The sequence below is a fragment of the Callionymus lyra genome, chromosome 4 (genome assembly GCF_982586985.1).
Source record: "Callionymus lyra chromosome 4, fCalLyr1.hap1.1, whole genome shotgun sequence".
In the NCBI taxonomy this organism is placed as follows: domain Eukaryota; kingdom Metazoa; phylum Chordata; class Actinopteri; order Syngnathiformes; family Callionymidae; genus Callionymus; species Callionymus lyra.
Window position 1 is genome coordinate 30,009,629 of NC_141821.1, and position 18,710 is coordinate 30,028,338.

An 18,710-nucleotide genomic window follows, 5' to 3' on the forward strand; every position below is an offset into this window, starting at 1 on the left:
CCTGTGTCTTTATCGTATGATAGCCATATCATGTTTGAACAATATTTGCGGAAAAATGCCCTCTGACTACATGGTTTTCTGACTTTTGCTGTGGGTAAAAACGAAGGAAGAGTTTCTAATGTTTCTGGCTTTGGCTTGATGAAATAATCAACTGCTGCATGAGGAAGCTTCCTTGTCTTGACTATCTTTATCAACACAGCATCATCTTCAGGCTACAAAAGATTAGTATTGTGAATTATATTAGTAAATCACTAACACTGCACTGTTAATAAACTAGATGGCAGTTTTTGGTGTTCGTTATTTTCATCAGCCTTACCATAACAATAATGGAGCTTGTACAAAGATCCTCTCTGTCCACAGATCATCTTCAAAAGAGAGATATTAGTATTGTTAATTATGCTAGTTAACCAATACAAGCACATCATCATCATCAGTACTATATTAAAAATAAATACTTTAATATTAGTTAAATATGTACATGAGATTATGTAAGGTTATTAAGCAATATTATGCCAGACACATACACAAAACAAATCATATTTACACCATACAACCCAAACCATCCCATGATGATCCCATGAAGGATGGTTCATGTATAAACACATACATAACAAAGTTTATGATGCTTCTCTTCACTTGGTGAAGTAGCTATAAATGCACTAAAGATGCTGAAATATAATTTCCATTTAATTTGTACAAGTTTATGTTCCATTTCCCAGATAAGACCCCTGACAATTACATTTTTGCAAAGGCAGGTTGATAGTGTCTAGATAAAACGTTATCCAAAGCTTAACTATGTTTGCTAAATTTACTAATATAACTTACCATCATGAGGTCGTTCGCTCTGTCACGTCCTCTGTCATCTCAGCGTCAACACCATCTTTGCCAGTGATACTGCTGTATGTCATCATCTTGGGTGGACACTGGTCCCAAACGATCACCAAATATGTCCATAATTTAAAAACTTTTTTTTTTTACCCTGAGCTTTTCAGCACCCTGATATAAAGTATATATCTATTGTGATGAAAGAAGTAAAAAAAAATGTAAAAAGTATTTTCAAAATATACAAACTTAATAAATCTTGATGAACTACTTCTGTCAAAAGATACACGTCACTTCAGTGCAGTGACATTGAACCCGAATATGTTTCATCAATAAAAAATAAAAATTAACAGAAATTGTGATTTATTTATTTTTTCACGAGTAATCTTTTATTTTGAAAGTAGTGCAGGGGGGCGGCGTAGTTTAGGGTTTCCGGCGTTAGCTAGAGCGTGGCTAAGAAGTTTTTCGGATTGTGAGCCAAAAATGTACAGGTAAGACATTCCTCCTGAAACGAAACAAGGTGTGACATGGTTTTATTCATTTTTGTTGAAGCTATCTTCACATGACAAGGCTACAAACTGCGACTATAATCGTACAATATTCCTTTATGATGCTTGTTTTGGTCTTAGCACTTCACTGAGTACAGTTAGCTGTTTTTTGTTTACACTTTTTTTTTTTTTTTTTAATGGTTATTTAATCAAGGTGAACGATTTAGTATGTTTTGTCTTAGCTCTTCTGTTAAATGGCGTTTTATTAAATATCGTAGCTATCCCAAAGATAGTAGTGTTTTTGTGGTGCAGACCCCTGTTTTACATTTGTGACCACCCACGACTTCAAATAGTTTTCACATTTATTTTGAGTTGGTGTGGTTTTGTCATTGTTATTTATGCATATGTTATTTATACACCTGTTTTCAGAAAAAATACCTTTACACAATACTGTAATTGAATAGTCATGTATAAATACATTTTGGCTATACAAATATTAGTTATATTTTATTGAACGTACCTGAAGCAGCTTACTGCATAGCAATGTTTCAAGATTGAAGAGTCTGTGTTGTCATTACTCAGCATTCATGAACCATCATTCCCACAGATGGAACCCAATAACTCTAATAAGTGTGTTCACAGTCAGATAGTGTTGTGACTTGTGCTTCTGTTGCAAGGTGTCACTCCCGAATTCTTTTGACGTGGTAGGACTCTTCGGAGAGAATGGTTGATGATGAATCAAAACACCACACAAAGTCAGAATCAAGATTCAGCCTGTGAGGAGGAGAACCTAGCCAGCTCAATACAAGTTCAGAACTTGCTCCTGCAGCTGCTCACTAAGTTCTGCTCTCCAGCAGATTCCAGTGTCGATTTATTGTACAAGTCCAGGATGTCATTAGAGGTTAAACATACGTCATCATTTCCTGGAATGCCCTTTTTGACATCCAACTCCTGTGCTCTGTTATGACATGCGTTTGTTCTACTAATAGATCCTGGCTCAACTTATCTATGATCCTGTTGCACAAAGCGGGATACCGGAACGTGGGATATGTTTTGACATCAGTTACCATGGAGATTTATTCTGTGGGCTAGCCTGCCCCAGACCAGGCTAGGATCTATATGATCTCAACCTTTATCTCAGTCAGAAGTCAACACAAATCAATCAATATTTATTATACTGCACAATACACACTGTAAAACATTCAACTAGACACTCTGTAATTATTAAAATATGTGTGATCATTTTAGAAACTGATTATCTTATATTATTATGTCATTTACACTCTTTCACAGACTATACACAAACCATATAGATATGTGAAGAGTAACATGATAGTCCTTTTTTTGAATAAACCAAAGCAAAAAAACACAGCTCATTTGTGACCAACAGTTTGTAAAAATGGGCTATACAAATAACATTTTATTCGCATTTCAAAACTGAAGTCTGAAGTCCCACAATGGCGTAAGAAATGTACAGACAAGGATGCAGGAGCCTCCATGTTGGCCTTTATACAAAGAGTACTAACAACTCAATCAAATCAATGAAAAATAACATTTATTTACCAGTGAAAGCCATATATAACTTGAATTCTCATGCATTTTAACGAAATTAATTCAAAACGTACTTGTCTCTGACCAGCCAACCACTGTCATCATCAGGGAAGATTGAAGCATTGTCCCAGTCTATAAGTGATAGCACTGTAGGGGGCGCTCTTCTTCCTGATGAAGGCCACATGGTGGAGGACAGCACATGCCACAATTATATCACATGTCAGGGCTAACACACACTTTCAGGCACTGATAGCTTTCAGTACTATGGAGTGAGATTACTGCCAACAGTTTGAGCGAGTTTGTCTTGGTTGTTGTACACTCAAAACAATTTTTTTTTCTTGCAAAATCACACATCCGCGTTCAATGTTATACACGCGCGCTCTAGCTGTCATTTACGCGCTCAACATTTGTCTGCTTACAACATGAGTCTCGCGCGCTCGACATAAATCAAATGCTAGTTGGACGTCTGCCACTAATCAGCCAATCAGAGACTGCTGCTTGAAGCCTTCTGCTGCCATTGGCTGGACTTGTCCACCAATCACACATAGGGAGCTACCCTAGGGAAGAAGGCGGGTCTTGCTGCAACTCATCTTAAGCTAGTTTATTGAAATGTTTATTAAATTGTTTATTATAAAAAGTGTGTAAGAAAGTATAAATAGTCCAAGTTGATTGGTTGTTGATTCAAAATTGATTGCAGTTTGTTGAGAAGACTATCAGCTGCTGTCTCAATAGGTTCTGTTGAGAAAAAAATGCGCCGTTAATAAAGAAAAATGTAAATTTTTTATGTTATTCGTTGCAAAAAATTGTGATGTTAAAATGCATTAGTTGCACTAGGGCAGATTTCCTATAACTAAAAAATGAAGAATATTACTTTAAATAAACGTTAAAGATCGCTTTAATAACACTTACTTGGGCTGTTGTGGATAACTGTCAGGCTCCTGTTATGACATTATTGTTGAAAAAGAAAGAGAAATTAGAGATAGTTTTATTAGACAGCAGAAAAACTTGAGTAAAATACTTCTTTCGACATGAAAAAATATTTAAATGTATTGCGTATCACCTTCCTACATTAACAAAACTTTTAAAGCACTGTATAACTTACCAGAAGGTGTTGTGTATTGGTTTGGTTAAAAAAAATAAAAATGAACTAAAGTGTCTTGAAAGGGATTAAAATACAAGATTTTCAGTGAACTATCCAGTGAAGCATGCTCTCCACAAGGTGAGGAAGGATGCACATTGTTTTTTTAGTGCTGGTATCTTCCTCTCATGACTCAATTAACTTTTTCAACTTTTTCTGTAGGTATCTGCTGATTGTGCGAACACCACTTTGGTGTGGTGTGAAATGTTTTTTTTCGTTTTTCAAGATAACATGTTGTTTAAAAAACCCACACAACACAAGACCTAAATGATTATGTGGTTCGATGGAATGTTTGTTGTTGGCATTCATTTGTCAGTAATGGGGTAAAGAGATAATCTATCTTCTTCATGTTGGCCGAGTATTTTTATCATTTGTCTTCAGTATAGCCTTTCTGTAAGGCAACTGTATAGCCTGCATCATTAAATGCTCGATGCCAATTGATTTCAAACCCATGAAGTAACATTTTGTTTTGTTTTTTCAGCCATGCATTGCCATCGGACCATTGAGGTATCCTCACCTTCTTCTTCAGGGTTTTTAATAAATGTGGACCTTGGAAACGCTCCCTCGAAGCTTACTCGTGATTAGGCTGTAGACTTTGTCCATTGTGGATGGAGCAACCTAATTTCAAACTTGATTCCAAAAAATGTTTGGACAATGTCTCATCATTCACATAATCCTTTCGTGCATGGAACGGAAAAAGGCTCCTGTACTGGACCTCCTCGACCAGGAACAGGGTTATATCAAAGAAACAATGGTAGGCTCGCTGTAAAGCAGACGTGTCACTCTGCAGATCGATCAATTCACGGTAGTGACTTTCTTTCTAATAATAAAAGGGTTGTTGGAGCAGAAGAGAACCCTCATTTACCGGATTACAACCAATCTATTCCGGGGATAGGAGATGACGACCATAAAAAGCATATATCTTTGGATCCTCCTCCATCAAGTCAACCAAAATATACACTTGATACAGCGTCCAACATTCTTCAACAGTTTGGACTAGAAATTGATGACCTCGATTCGCTCTTTTCCTTCCCAGAAGACCAGGTTACATCTGCCAATTTGCCGTTCATTTTGCAAAAAATCCGAACTTGTAAGGAAAATGCAATTTCAAGTACTGATCAGTCAAAACCATATTCTGAAACATCCAATGAAAACGGTTTCGATGGGGTTCAATCTTCAAGAAAACACGCATCTATGGATAAGATGGCTCTGGTTCATAACCAAGCAAATAAGGTAATTGACTATGGACATGCGAGCGGCAACAGCAACGTGTTGGAAAACTTGGAAAAGTTTGACAATGGCGTCTACAGTGAGAAGAGTACACACAAAGAAGATGATCTTCATAGACAAGGGATGCAAAAAGAAGGAACAGGTGCTACTTCAAAAGGGTCATCCAAGGTCCACAAGAGTTTACCAACAAATAGGACTATGCACGACTACGCAGCAACCAAACCAAAAGTCTTTCCACATACGTGTTCTCTTTGTCAAAAAGAATTTTTTCAAATGAAGGTGAGTGAGAAAACTCCTTATCTTATGTTGCATTACTATACAAGTTAATAAACAATACATTTTCCATTACTTTTTGTGCTGCTATGGTTAATTGTTTAATTGAGACAATGAAGTGATCCAAAAGAAGGACTATTATTGGCAATTATTTATTTAGAGTGGGCTTGTATAAAAATAAACAAAAACCTTTTCAATATTGCAATGCTCATCCCATTTGCAGATTATAAAATCTGTGCTTGATGACATTCATTTTGTGATTGGTTTCCCTTTTGCAATGAGTACCGCTTTACATTTGATTTCCATATTTCATCGTTTGTGAAGATAATATTTGAAAAACATATATAATAAAATAAAATATTTATTGCATTTAAAAAAAAAATCAAATCATTGTTATTATTTATATAAAGAGTCACATTATTTTAACTGACAAAAAAACATTTTGCCTTTAAAGTATTGCCCATAATTTTCTTGACATCTTTGTATGTGGTTTACGGTGAATGAACTTAAAACATTGGCCATTATTTACAATGACAGAAAAGGCAGGTTGTGAAAGGGATTTTCTAGATTCTTCTAGATCTATGCATATTTTTTCGGCTATTGCTCAAAAGATTAAGCCAGAAAGAATAGAAAAAGGTAACATACATTGTTATGTCGTAAGGAATATACTGTTTTCTTTTATTTATTAAATAACGACTTGATGCATAGTCATCATGGATTTAGAAAATGTGCACATGAAGAGAAAAGGACCACTACACTGAGGATCTGGACTTGTGTTATGGACTGGCAAAGATATATCTCCCTAAACCAAGAAGATAAAACATCCAACAAAAGGCTAATTCTTACCTAGATTAGAAATGTTGATCTTCTTTGATCCAACTACGTAGACTTTTGTTTTGTTGAATGGGAAACTTGTATATCTTTTAAATGGCCCTTGTATTATGCAAACACCAAATTTTGGCCAATGGAAAACTGTCTTCTGTTTACCAGGAGTGGGCGGCTCACCAGAACAGCACATTGCATCTTGAAAAGTGCAAACTCCTCCGAAAAAAGTAGGTTCAATTGCTCCTTTAATAGTTTAAATTACTAGGTTAATAATTGCTTCTTATGTTTCAACTTTAACATTAACCTTACGTCGCATTCTGTAAATGTTCTTGCATGTTGAGATGTGTGTGCTATTATTAAATGTTTCTTCTTTAAATTTTGTCTGACCTTGTTTTTTTTGTAGAAACAACAAATGGAAGGTATTCCTGCTTTTTAAAACAAATCTCAATATCTCAATTTTCTCTGTTCTCTATGCCATTCTTTCCTTTAGATACCCTCAATGGGATGGGTCTATTACTCTTCCTCTCAGGTAAATAATTTAGTGATATTTGCATTTCAACGCGTTTGATTTTACTCTATCATTGAAATGATGTGTCTCTTCCAATCAGCAGTGAAAGGAAAAATCCAAAGTCCAATACTGCCACTGACAAAAGGTCTCAGGGAAGCCGTACGTCAAGCCAGAGTCGGAGCAGATCACGGTCAAGATCGCCACACACCTCAAGATACATTCACAGGTTATTTTAAAATTACATTTTATAATATCAATTATCTCTAATTGGGGGATCATATTTAAGAGCCTCTTCTCATATGTTTTTCATCTCACAGAAGCCATGGAAATCTAAACTTGGTGGCCAACCCTCATGAGGGTTTATCACCAAGAAGGAGCCAGGAGAGGCAGATCTCGCCAGCAAGACTTAGTGATAGTTCATCACCAAGAAGGAGTCAAGAAAGGCGTTACTCACAAGAAAGGTTTTGTGTTAGTGAATCACCCAGAAGGACCCGAGAGAGGCGTTACTCTCCAGCAAGACTTCATGGTAGTTCATCACCCCGAAGGAGTCAAGACAGGCATTACTCTCCAGTAAGACTTCATGGTAGTTCATTGCCAAGAAGGAGTCAAGAGAGGTGGTACTCGCCAGCAAGACTTCATGGTAGTTCATCACCAAGAAGGAGTCAAGAGAGGCGTTACTCTCCAGTAAGACTTCATGGTAGTTTATCACCAAGAAGGAGTCAAGAGAGGCGTTACTCTCCAGTAAGACTTCATGGTAGTTTATCGCCAAGAAGGAGTCAAGAGAGGTGGTACTCGCCAGCAAGACTTCATGGTAGTTCATCACCAAGAAGGACCCGAGAGAGGCGTTACTCTCCAGTAAGATTTCATGGTAGTTCATCACCAAGAAGGAGTCAAGAGAGGCGTTATTCTCCAGCAAGACTTCATGGTAGTTCATCACCAAGAAGGAGTCAAGAGAGGCGTTACTCGCCAGCAAGACTTCATGGTAGTTCATCACCAAGAAGGAGTCAAGAGAGGCGTTACTCGCCAGCAAGACTTCATGGTAGTTCATCACCAAGAAGGAGTCAAGAGAGGCGTTACTCTCCAGCAAGATTTCATGGTAATTCATCACCAAGAAGGAGTCAAGAGAAGAGTTATTCTCCAGCAAGACTTCATGGTAGTTCATCACCAAGAAGGAGCCAAGAGAGGCGTTACTCGCCAGCAAGACTTCATGGTAGTTCATTACCAAGAAGGAGTCAAGAGAGGCGTTACTCTCCAGTTAGACTTCATAATAGTCCATCACCAAGAAGATGCAAGGAGAGAGCGTACTCTCCAGCAAGACTTCATAGTAGTTCATCACCAAGAAGGTTCTCGCCAGCAAGACGTCATGATAGTTCATCACCAAGAAGAAGCAAGGAGAGATGGTTATCGCCAGTAAGACTTCATGGTAGTTCATCACCAAGAAGGACGCAAGAGAGGCGGTACTCACCAGCAAGACGTCATGAAAGTTCATCACCAAAAAGCGGCGAGGAGAAAAGTTTCTCACCAGCAGGACGCTATGATGGTTCATCATTAAGAAGGAGCAATAAGAGATGTTTCTCGCCAGCAAGACGTCATGGTAGTTCTTCACCAAGAAGGAGTAAGGAGAAAAGGTTTTCGCCAGTGGGACGTCGTGATGGTTCATCACCAAAAAGGAGTCAAGAAAAACGGTACTCACCAGCAAGACTTCATGGCATTTCATCACAAAGAACTTGCAAGGAGAGACAGTATTTGCCAGCAAAGAAATCAACTCTAGAGAGGGGTGCCATCAAACGATTGTCTCCAGGAAAAAACAAAAAGAAATTGAACACCCCAAACCCCAAGGTTTCCAGCAAAAGTCTAAAGGATGCTAAGAAGACAGAGTCGTATCAAAGGGATAAAGACAAAAACTCTCCACTTGCTAAGGATTCCTGTTCAGAGGTTTGTTAACATGTCACTAAACTGTTGACTTGGTATTTCTTCCTTAACAGCAAACACAACAAAGGCTTGGGAGAGTTAATCAAAGGTTCTACAAATTTCTGTCTGTTTCGAATGTAAAATATTCTATTGACTGAAAAAGTTGTGGTTCCTTTGCGTGTAATGGTACATTTACATTTTTTTTACACAGCCTGGTAAGATCACTCCTCCAACCATGGTTAAACTGTGTGGAATTCAATCTTTTGTCTCCCATCGCGATTTGCTGTCAGCTTTGGAGCACTATGGAAGGACAAAATCTGTTTTACTTATTCGTTCAAGACAAGAAGTGAGTTCATAGATGGTAGTTTAAGGTTGTATCTTTCAACTCTGCACTTGTTTATTGAAGTTGATCTCCTCAAATGTTTGTAGGCAGTGGTATGTTTTGAGAAAGAAGAGGACGCCAGAAAAGTGAAGACTTTTGTAATAAAAGGATGTGTGGTCGCAGTGAAACCAAAGGTAACAAAAAAAGTTGGAGATGTAATAACACTTTTATATTTATTATTATCTTCATGTTTTATTCTACCACAGGAAACTCTTAAAAAGTTGCAAGTTCGAAAGAAGAGCAACTTGATGAAAAAGTAAGATGTACTTTTGCAAGTACTATTTTCAGTATACCATTAGTCAGTGGTTTGTTTGAAACTTTTTTGTCTCTTTTTAAATACACTTCAGTGCTTACACAAAAGCAAACAGAACCTGTTTATAATAGATACCATGTTTGTCCATCTTTTATTTAGCCACTGTCCTTCACATGGGAACAGATGTTTTAGACCCAAACCTTAACATACCATGATTCATTTTGAGTAAATCTTGATTTAAGTTTAAGTTAAGTAAAACCATGTTAAGTGTGGTTTTTGAATGGTACTTAACTATTGTGTTCAATAACAGGAGGCCTGCTGTTTCCAAACGTTCTCCTCTTAACATTGCCAAATCAACCCCAGGCCACAGTAAAGGACGTTCTTCATCATTAATTAAAAAAAGACCAATAAGTAAGAGAAAATGTCCATCAGATGCTGCTCGAGTAGATGCGTTGGTCTCCAAAGCAAAAAGTGTTTTGACTGGTGGAACCGTAACAAGACGAAAAGTAAAAGTTGCAAGCAGGCCACAGCCCTTGAAGGACGGCACATCAGAAACTCAAACTGATGTCGGAGAGGGGCAAGTTACAAATATTTCTGATGATCAGGGAGGAATAACCCAGCCTGAAAATACACTATTGCCACAGTCTGATTTGGTCAGCTGCGAGAAAACCCTTCCACCTGAACAGTCGGAGAAGAAGGAAGAGTGTCCAGACCCGATTGATGAAACTGACGTTGTAGACTTGACTGGTTTCCTCAGAGAGGATTGTGCCAAAGACGTGGCTGTTAAGCCTAAACAAGCTGCTCCTAGAGAAACTGTTGCAACTTCAGTTGATCAGTGGAAGAAGCCTTTCAATGAAACCTCAAGCAGAGTAACTTGCCAAGGGACAACAAAGTCAACACGGCCGTCAAAATTAGTTTGGAGCATGGTTACCTCGGCACAGTTCACACGTAGAATTGGTAAGTATCCTAAAGTGGACAGGCTCTTATCTTAGCCCATCCACAGTTGTTATGCTATTTTCTTGTCATCAGTTCTAACTGATCTTGATGAACAACTAGCTTAAATGTTCTAAAAAAATGTTTTTCTCTTTCTTTAGAGGCACTTGCTGATAAAGTGACTCCTAGCTTGAAGATGAAAGATGTAAGTATTTTAACTGATTATATTTTTTATTTTTATAATCAATTGAAAGTTCATGAATGTCTGTGTTGTTAATGTATTCAATTATTTCATTTTTAACAGCACCAATTTTCTTTATATTCTCTTCGCAGTTTGATCACAATAACCTGAACCATCTCCTCATTACCAACCTTCCTTGTGGCAAACCGAACAAAGACCTAATGAAAGATTTAAGCAGTATGCTGCTGGATTTCTTGCCAAAGGGATTGAAGCTGAATATCTTCTTCATGATGGCAGTTGGTGTGGTAAGTGCTTGAGTGACAGACAACCTCGGTTTTCTGTTTGTTATTGTGGTGCAATTTTGTGATTTTTATTTGTTTGGTTCCCCTGGATTTTGTGTTAGGCCATTGTCCCGCTACCGTGTTGGGCTATTCGGCATAACATTAATACCATTATGGAATGTGCACAGCAACCCAAGCAACCTCACTCCATAAGGCAAATCAAACTGAAAATGCTGAGTAGCAACCTGGCACAGTCACCAGTAAGTGAATCATTAAACTCTTTTTTCATCGTGTATGTCTGTGCTTATTTGTGTGTAAGGTGTTAATGTTCTTGGTTTGTCCTTTTAATTTGTAGTTTGTTCCTTTTTTCTCTGCATATGTTTCAACACATTGTCCTTGTTGTCTGTCCACTCTGACTGATTGTTGCTTACATTAAATTGAATACCTGTTTTGTTTCAACAATTTAATTGGCCACACGTGTAGATGCGATTTTACAATGATGTACGTTTAATGCAAATATGTTCAATATTGAAACCTTCACTTAGGCACAATATTTTGTTGATGCCAATTTTAAAAGATTAATGAAAAAAAACACTGAAAATGGCTCTACACATTTTATATTATATCGTTTGGTAAATATCCATTTCAAGTGGCTTTTTTACAGAAAAAACAAAAAAACAAATCAATTTCCAATAGCAAATGATAAATAATGTTTTTAAACTACCAAAACATTACAGGTTGTTCCACAAAAAGAACCAAATTTCGATACGCAGCCATGTGGACAATTCTGTTGAGTTATTGCACTGAAGTAACAAGGCATTACTGGTGGTGATAAAAAAAGGACACTTTTAGGATCAAGGTAAACTCCTGATTTATCATAGTGAATTTTCCAGATACTTATAACCTAAAATATGAACAATTTGATTTAAATTCAAAGGTGTTAAAATGGCTCATAACCTAAATACACTGCATCTATAAAAGCTATCGTCAGATTAACATTGGACTTAAAGCTTTAAACAATGATGAGAAATCAGATCTTGATTCAAAGACACATTTTAATTGTAATAACAATGAGAAGGACCAGCAGAGTTTCCTGTTCTGTGTCCCAATCCTTTCTGAAACAATGATGTGTTAGGTTGCTATTTTATTCTACCTCCCAACTACACAAGCCGTACATTATTGGACTCCAAAGGTTCCGTACAATAACACACTTGGATAATGTCCTTTGAGTACTTTGAGTCCTGGCACAGATTAATCTCTCCAAATTCCTTTCTCACACATGAAGCAGACAAACAATTGTACATACTGTTATATGTGGTTAAGTAAAATTGATTAACATACTTTAGTTCAACACTTTTCCAACAGCTTTTATTAAAAGTAAGTTATGTAAATGTTGCTTAAATATCGCATTTGTAGCTGCTTACATTTTGGTACCTTTACTTAAGTCATGCTGGGCCCCTTTTTTTTTTAAACAGTATAATTTAATCTGAAAAATTGGAGAAACACTTGGGGTTAGTGAAATGAGTCCATCTGCAAAGTTAATATTGCATTGCAAAAAATAATAATCTTGTTTTTAAACAAAGGATAACACTGTTTCATTTAATATTTTTGATTTGTTTCCTGTAGATGGCTTTTTATGAAACCATTATGAAAATCATTGAGAAGGTATGTACATTAGGCAACGTTAATAAGCTAAACTAGCAACATTATTTCGACTCATTATATTATTCTGTAGTCTGCAGAGACTGATGGCTCAAGAACAGTCTTCTTTGGAAGTATCACGGAAGAGGAAGTTGCTGAAATCCAAAACACCTACAAGAACAGTCCATCGGTCAAATACATGATGCCCCTCTACAACAAAGTATTAAGTCTTTTTGATCCTTTTGTCACCAGGTGTGCGGTTAATCTGTCTTCATTTTAAAGCTTTTCATAGAGTTTTCAACACTTGAGGATGCAGATAAGTTTGGGGTTCAGCTCAGTCAGAAATTTCAGCCATTTGGAAATAAAATCTTCAGACTGGGGTTAAATCCTGGTCCCACATCTTTCTGTGAGTGTTTCCTGATTTAAACATTACTGAAAGGCAAATTAATATTTATATTCATTTCATTTGTGTCTCACTATCAACAATTAAAGGGCCATTTGATGTGGATCTTTCTGATGCTCATTTATCAAATGCAAGTATTCCGGAGGGAAGCCATGGACCATTTTGGGTCACTATGTCCAGTAGTCCTTACTTATTTCCCACTGTGAGACCTCTCTTCTTTATTCCAGGTAATGTATGTTGGTTATATTTGTATGTTATTATCACTGCACTTTTGTTTATGCCTGTAAAAGTTGTCTTAACTATTCTTGCACCGTGTCGTGATCTGTGTTCTGTTGATCGATGTCCTCTAGAGCACAAGACCATCAGGAACATGGCTGATGTTGAGGTAAATTCTATTTTAATGGGGCTTTATCATGTATGTAAATTTTCAAGATTTGAACAATCTGGTGGCACTTGCATTAGAGTTATTTTTCACCATCTGTATTTGTCAGCTTGTTAAAGGAGAAATTACTAAAAATTCAGTTCAGTCACTGGTAAAAGTTAAGGTGTTATGTAGTACACTCCTTTTTTAAGATAATTTATTGGCTCCTAATAATATTTTTTTAATGGGAAAATATGTTGTATTAGAAATTTGGTGGACTTGGCTCTTTACCCTGTACTATTTTCACACTTTATTGACTAATATATATATACAGTATATATATATATATATATATATATATATATCCTGGCATTTGTTTGATCCAAGGAAGAGCGAAATTTAGAATTAAAACAGTGAATTTATTAAACGTAAAAATGATTACAAAAGTAGGCCATACAAGACCTCAAATACAACAGTTGCCAAAAAGTGGAATTTATTCAGAAATACATTTTACAGTTTCTGATTTCAGCACGGAAGGAGCCCTAGCCTGATTAATTCTGAGTAAAAGGTAATATTGTCCATGTTAACAATTGATAAAAATGAGTACATATCTGAGGATATATCTTCAAGCTGCAAGTTTTTCAATATGTATTTTTAACAATGTTTTGTTTTGTTGTTTAAGCGCTTTGGGACCGTGGTCTGTGAAAGGCGCTTTACAAATAAAAGGAGTCAGATATTCGTCACATTAGAGTCGTACAGCTGTCATCTTTCACGTCATTAGCAAATAATAAACAGACCAAATAAACATCTGTTCCGCTACAATAACAATTAAACATGTCTAGATATGTATAAAAGCTTAACTAACAGACAACATTAACACATTTCTTCCATCAGAATTATATGATAAAACGTTTTTTTCATTTATTCACTTATTATTTATGTTGAGAAGATTTCTATGACAACATGTAACATAAAATAATAGAATAGTGTAAGGCTTATTTAGACAACCACATGTCGTAATGCTAATTTTTTAAGGATTTCTTTTGTCATCTTTTATTTTAAAGCATTTATATTGAGACCACAATGATTCATAACAGCTTCAAGGTTTAATCATACACGGCGAATACATGGTGAAGGTGAATGACAAGCACAGAATTTTTACTCTTTAGGTTTTATTGTACAAAATCAAACAACGAAATACAGTCCGAAGTCCCTTGGTCCGGGCCATCAGTCGTCCCATTATTAAAATATCCTAAATGTCACAGTGTTTCTACTATTGACTGTTGTCAGTCATGAGTAGTATTGTATGTCTAATACTACTACTTTGGTATTTTTTTTTAAACATTTTATTTGTCTGTACAAATAACGTTTTTCTTCTCTTGCAGTCAATTGCTGAGGGTGATTGCAGCAACTACAGAACTGTAATGTTAACCAATCTACCACAAAGAAGCGTTCACGAAATTATTCAACGTCATATACAGAAACGATTAGGAAAGATGACACTTCGCTTTAACAACTACAATATAGAAGTTCTCCCTCTGCAGAGACGGGTAAAATAGTTAATTTTTTTGTTTGTATAGCAAAATTATCTTTTTTTTAATTTGACATCATGAAATTTCTTCCTTATATTCTCAATTGTAGGCATTTGTGCACTTTGATGACTGGAACTCCTGCTACACCTGTGTTCGGACTTTCACTCAAACGCCAATTTATTGTGAAAAAAACGTATTTCGCCTTCATCTTGTGACACAGTCCATGTGTCCACAGTACAGTGAGGTACAAAACAACACACATTGGTCTTCGTTGACAAATCTTTAAACAAATATGCATAATTCTCTGAATCTGTTTTCTCTACACAGGCCACTATGTACCAGTCTTTAATGGCTCTAAGTAACATTGTAAGGACGTATTCTTCACATGTATGTAATATATTTAATGATTTCCTAACAATAAATGATTTCTTTTTTTTAGCCTGTTCAAAACCCTGAATCTCTTACTGGTCGTTTGGTTGTGATGCAAATATATTTTGGTTTGAGAAATGCCATCTGCAAACTTCTGGATGATGTAAAATCTGTGGGGCCATTCATCAACTTTCTACCACTTGGCAACAGGGTATGAAAACATTAATATTGGTTTAAGTGAGATTTATATGTAATTCTCTTAAACATCTGTACAAATCCAATGCATCTGCTGAAATGTCAACATTTTGCTTTAAAGTCATCCATTAGAAACAATTCAGCATTCAAACCATTTGTTTTAGTTTGAGCAAGACATTGCTGTTGTGAAATAATCCTCAGTTCATTATTTTTCTACAGATCTGCATTGAGATGGTGAACTCCAAGGATGTAAACAAGCTTGTTAAATGTTACAAGAAGATGCCTGTCTTCCAAAAAATGTATGTTTTTTTTTTATAAACTACATGTCAATTATGTTAAAATCTCTGTTTTTAATTGAACCATTTTTGGGTTTGATTACAGATGTAGGGTTGACAACTGTGAAAGGTCAGTTATGACTTAGTGTCTACTAGAATGCAGTTGACCAATTTTGAACATTCCTTGCTGAATTTATCTTTTTAATAATTCTTATCTAGATTACTAAGAATATCTTTTTACATTTTTAAGCTGGCAGAACTTAACAAGCTGTACGACATTTGACAGTGGAAAGCAAAAGGATGTGATCAACAATCAAGGCTGCGTTGAAGCATTATTCGAGAGCCACAATATATTGGTAAGTTTACAGTATATTTTCATATTTTCTTGTTCATAAAACAGCTATTTACCAGTTCTTAACAAATGTACGTATTGATTCCCTTGGGAATGTAATCGGATGAACCAGTAGATGAAAGCTTTGAATCTGTTTTTATATGATCGATATAAAATAATTTTATTCCCAGCCATAACTTGTTCCTGGTCAGCTTTTACCAAAGACGGAATACATTTCATATTTTAGGGGTTGAAATCAAAACTTAATAACATGAAATGTTCAATGTTCTATAGCTCACTGTGTCTTTTGAACTACTTGGATGTGTGAACTAAACTAGTCTACGAACAAATGCTCATTTGTTTTAATACAGGGATTTAACTTACAATAATCTTATGTGTTCAGCTTAATACAGGAGAACAACCTGGTCAGGATTGTGTCACTCAAGCCGGTCAGTCTGGAGAAGGAAATGTAGCAACATCTGTAACTGCAGAGATGGACATTAGTAGTAACTACGATTCAACCACCACTATGGATGAGCCAAACACACCTACTACAGCTAACAAAGAGGAGACGCATACAGGTGTGTGTGAGGAAATGTATCACATCATAGATTCTGTGGAAGGGGACCCAATCCCAGTCAGAAGAAGTGAAACCTCAAGGAGGAGAAGTTCAAGAAGACGTGGAAAGGAGGGACCCATCTGTGATCGGACAGCTGGAATTGATCAACCCGACAAATGCGACGAAACCTCTCTCAGGGTCTCGGACAGTGTTGCTGAGGAGACTGCTACTTCTAAAACAAGATCCATCAGAAGCCAAAGCCGATCGACTTTGAATGAAACTTCCAAAAAGGAAACAAATACCAGAGGAAGAAAAACACCCCTTTCGATGGTGAAGACACCCCTCAGGGTGAGTAAAAGGATAAGTGAAAGAAGCCAAACTGAAGCGGAGAATGTTGTGAAAAGAAGAAGCAACAAAAGGAAAAGCCAATCGGAGAGGGAGAATGTTGTCATTGACCAAAGTGTGCTGGTGACTGTGGATGAAGTGGCAGCTGGTGAGATTCACGATAGAAAAACAGGTGATGCTGTGGAGGAAGATAATCTTGCGATGGTGTCTTTCACGGAGGAGGAAGAAAAAGGAGCCGGTGTGCCAGAGGTGAGACAAACATTTAGTGAATAATATAGTGCGTAATTGTAACTTTGGGACAGTAATACAGTGTTGTTTTCCTTAGATGTTAGAATCCTTGAAAGAAGGAAAGGTGGACCAAACAGCAGAAATATCACATTCTATGAAACGCAAGCATAATGCCAACGAAGGTGTGTAGATGCTTTTCTTTTTTTGTTTACCTGATATCCAAATGATTATTTGTTGTTTTTTGCTCTTGATTATACGTGTCACCTAATTCTAAATGGTTCCCAGGCGTGTGTAAAAATGTTTCTGCAGGCTGTTTAACTGCTTCCCGATTGTGAAAGATACAGGAACCTTGCCAGAATGTTTCTTTTGTCATTTTGCTCCTCTCTGACTCTCATTCTTTCATTCTTTCCAACTGTAATTATAAAAAATTGGAACCCAGACTTGTAGAAAGTATGTGGAGTTCAAGGTTCACTTTATGTTGCCAGAATGTTATCCAACTTAAAACATATATTTAATTATTTGAATGAGTTGACTTTATTCACAGGTATAAATAATTCAGAAAGGTTATTGTCAACATTTCTTTTCAGCAGAGGGCAAATCTGAGACCGCTGGATCTGAAGCCAAGAAATCTTGTGCTGCCAACTTTGATTTTCCAGCATTTACACCAAACAACCCTCTTGGTACGATTCATCCGTTCTTCTTTAGCATTGTCAACAATGTTTAAACCCATCGAGCTAACTCTGGTCTTTAAATATCAAGGCCAAGAATTCGTAAGATCCGGATTCTTCTGTGATCTGTGCTCTGTGTTCTACGTGAATGAGAGAACTGCCAAGGAAGAGCACTGCAGCAGCCAGATGCATTACGACAATCTTAAGGTAACAACGGCATCCATCCCGAGGCTACCGAATAATACGCCGCCAGCATTTCACCATCATCAAGATATTTTTTGAAACCTCTGGTTTGAGCCTAGTATTGCTTCATATATGCACTGAACAAAAGTTTGAAACGCAATACTTTTATGTTTACAAATACGTTTTTTGGTTTTTATGAGATCAGCTCAAAGATTTAAAGCATTTTCTACATTTATTTCTACAAAATAACCCTTTCTCTCAATATTAAGATGCTGATTAGACATTGATTTTATTTTTGCTTCTCCTCGTGTCCTTTCAGAATCATAACCTGAAGCTTCAACACATGGAAACAAAACCATCGAGAGATCCATCTCCCCTGTCAACACCAGATTAGCAGGCAACACGAAGGCCAATACAGAGCAACTGTATCATTTTAAAATTTGGGGGGAAAACTTCCCCCAATGTAAAATCTTTTTATGTACAGCACATTGGACATGAATGAATACAGGCATGTACAAGTATGTTTTACCTGTTTAAATGGTGTTCATTTGTTCTGATCACATCTTTGTGTAATATCTAGATTTAATTGTTTTTTGTGAGACCTTGTATGGTGTATGGATCAGTTGCATCCGTTTAAATTTTTACAAATGATGAATGAATCTATTAATAGGATTTTCAAAGATTTATTGTCTTTGGCTCTTTTTAATGTAAACCTACAGGTGAGGTTTTCATAGCATAATAAATATGTGGAAACATTCTCTGTCTTATGTCTCTCTGATGATGCTGGTTTGTCTGCACTAAAACCCCTCGTCGCTGGGTGGTGCTGTTGTGTAAACATACTTCA

At 36.5% G+C, this 18,710-nt stretch overlaps 1 protein-coding gene across 4 annotated transcripts; it reads left to right on the forward strand.

The window, feature by feature from the left end:
- The first annotated feature begins 1,263 nt into the window (after window positions 1-1,263).
- Window positions 1,264-18,623, forward strand: LOC148082470 (uncharacterized). 4 transcript variants are annotated; one of them, XM_087789647.1, is made up of 30 exons: window positions 1,264-1,313; window positions 4,481-5,508; window positions 6,493-6,554; window positions 6,818-6,856; window positions 6,936-7,061; window positions 7,153-8,770; window positions 8,958-9,092; window positions 9,176-9,262; window positions 9,335-9,384; window positions 9,692-10,338; window positions 10,476-10,519; window positions 10,648-10,800; window positions 10,899-11,036; window positions 12,403-12,441; window positions 12,512-12,637; window positions 12,700-12,823; window positions 12,910-13,047; window positions 13,171-13,205; window positions 14,567-14,731; window positions 14,823-14,957; window positions 15,041-15,079; window positions 15,153-15,293; window positions 15,497-15,576; window positions 15,659-15,682; window positions 15,803-15,908; window positions 16,287-17,036; window positions 17,113-17,197; window positions 17,603-17,695; window positions 17,775-17,890; window positions 18,186-18,623. In XM_087789647.1, exons 2-30 carry the CDS (start codon window positions 4,654-4,656, stop codon window positions 18,258-18,260), a joined length of 6,225 nt encoding a protein of 2,074 aa, XP_087645773.1. In that variant the 5' UTR covers window positions 1,264-1,313; window positions 4,481-4,653; the 3' UTR covers window positions 18,261-18,623. The 4 variants fall into 4 exon arrangements, with proteins under 4 accessions (XP_087645773.1, XP_087645777.1, XP_087645775.1 ...); XM_087789651.1 differs by having other exon boundaries at window positions 17,606-17,695; XM_087789649.1 differs by having other exon boundaries at window positions 7,156-8,770.
- Window positions 18,624-18,710: the final 87 nt, after the last annotated feature.

What these genes read in the sequence shown, in the direction of transcription:
- LOC148082470 (XM_087789647.1), top strand. Translation starts at nt 4,654, where the DNA reads ATGTCTCATCATTCACATAATCCTTTCGTGCATGGAACGGAAAAAGGC. An exon ending in AAGAGCAACTTGATGAAAAA is followed by an intron (nt 9,385 to 9,691) that starts GTAAGATGTACT and finishes GTTCAATAACAG; the next exon opens with GAGGCCTGCTGTTTCCAAAC. An exon ending in TAATGGCTCTAAGTAACATT is followed by an intron (nt 15,080 to 15,152) that starts GTAAGGACGTAT and finishes TCTTTTTTTTAG; the next exon opens with CCTGTTCAAAACCCTGAATC.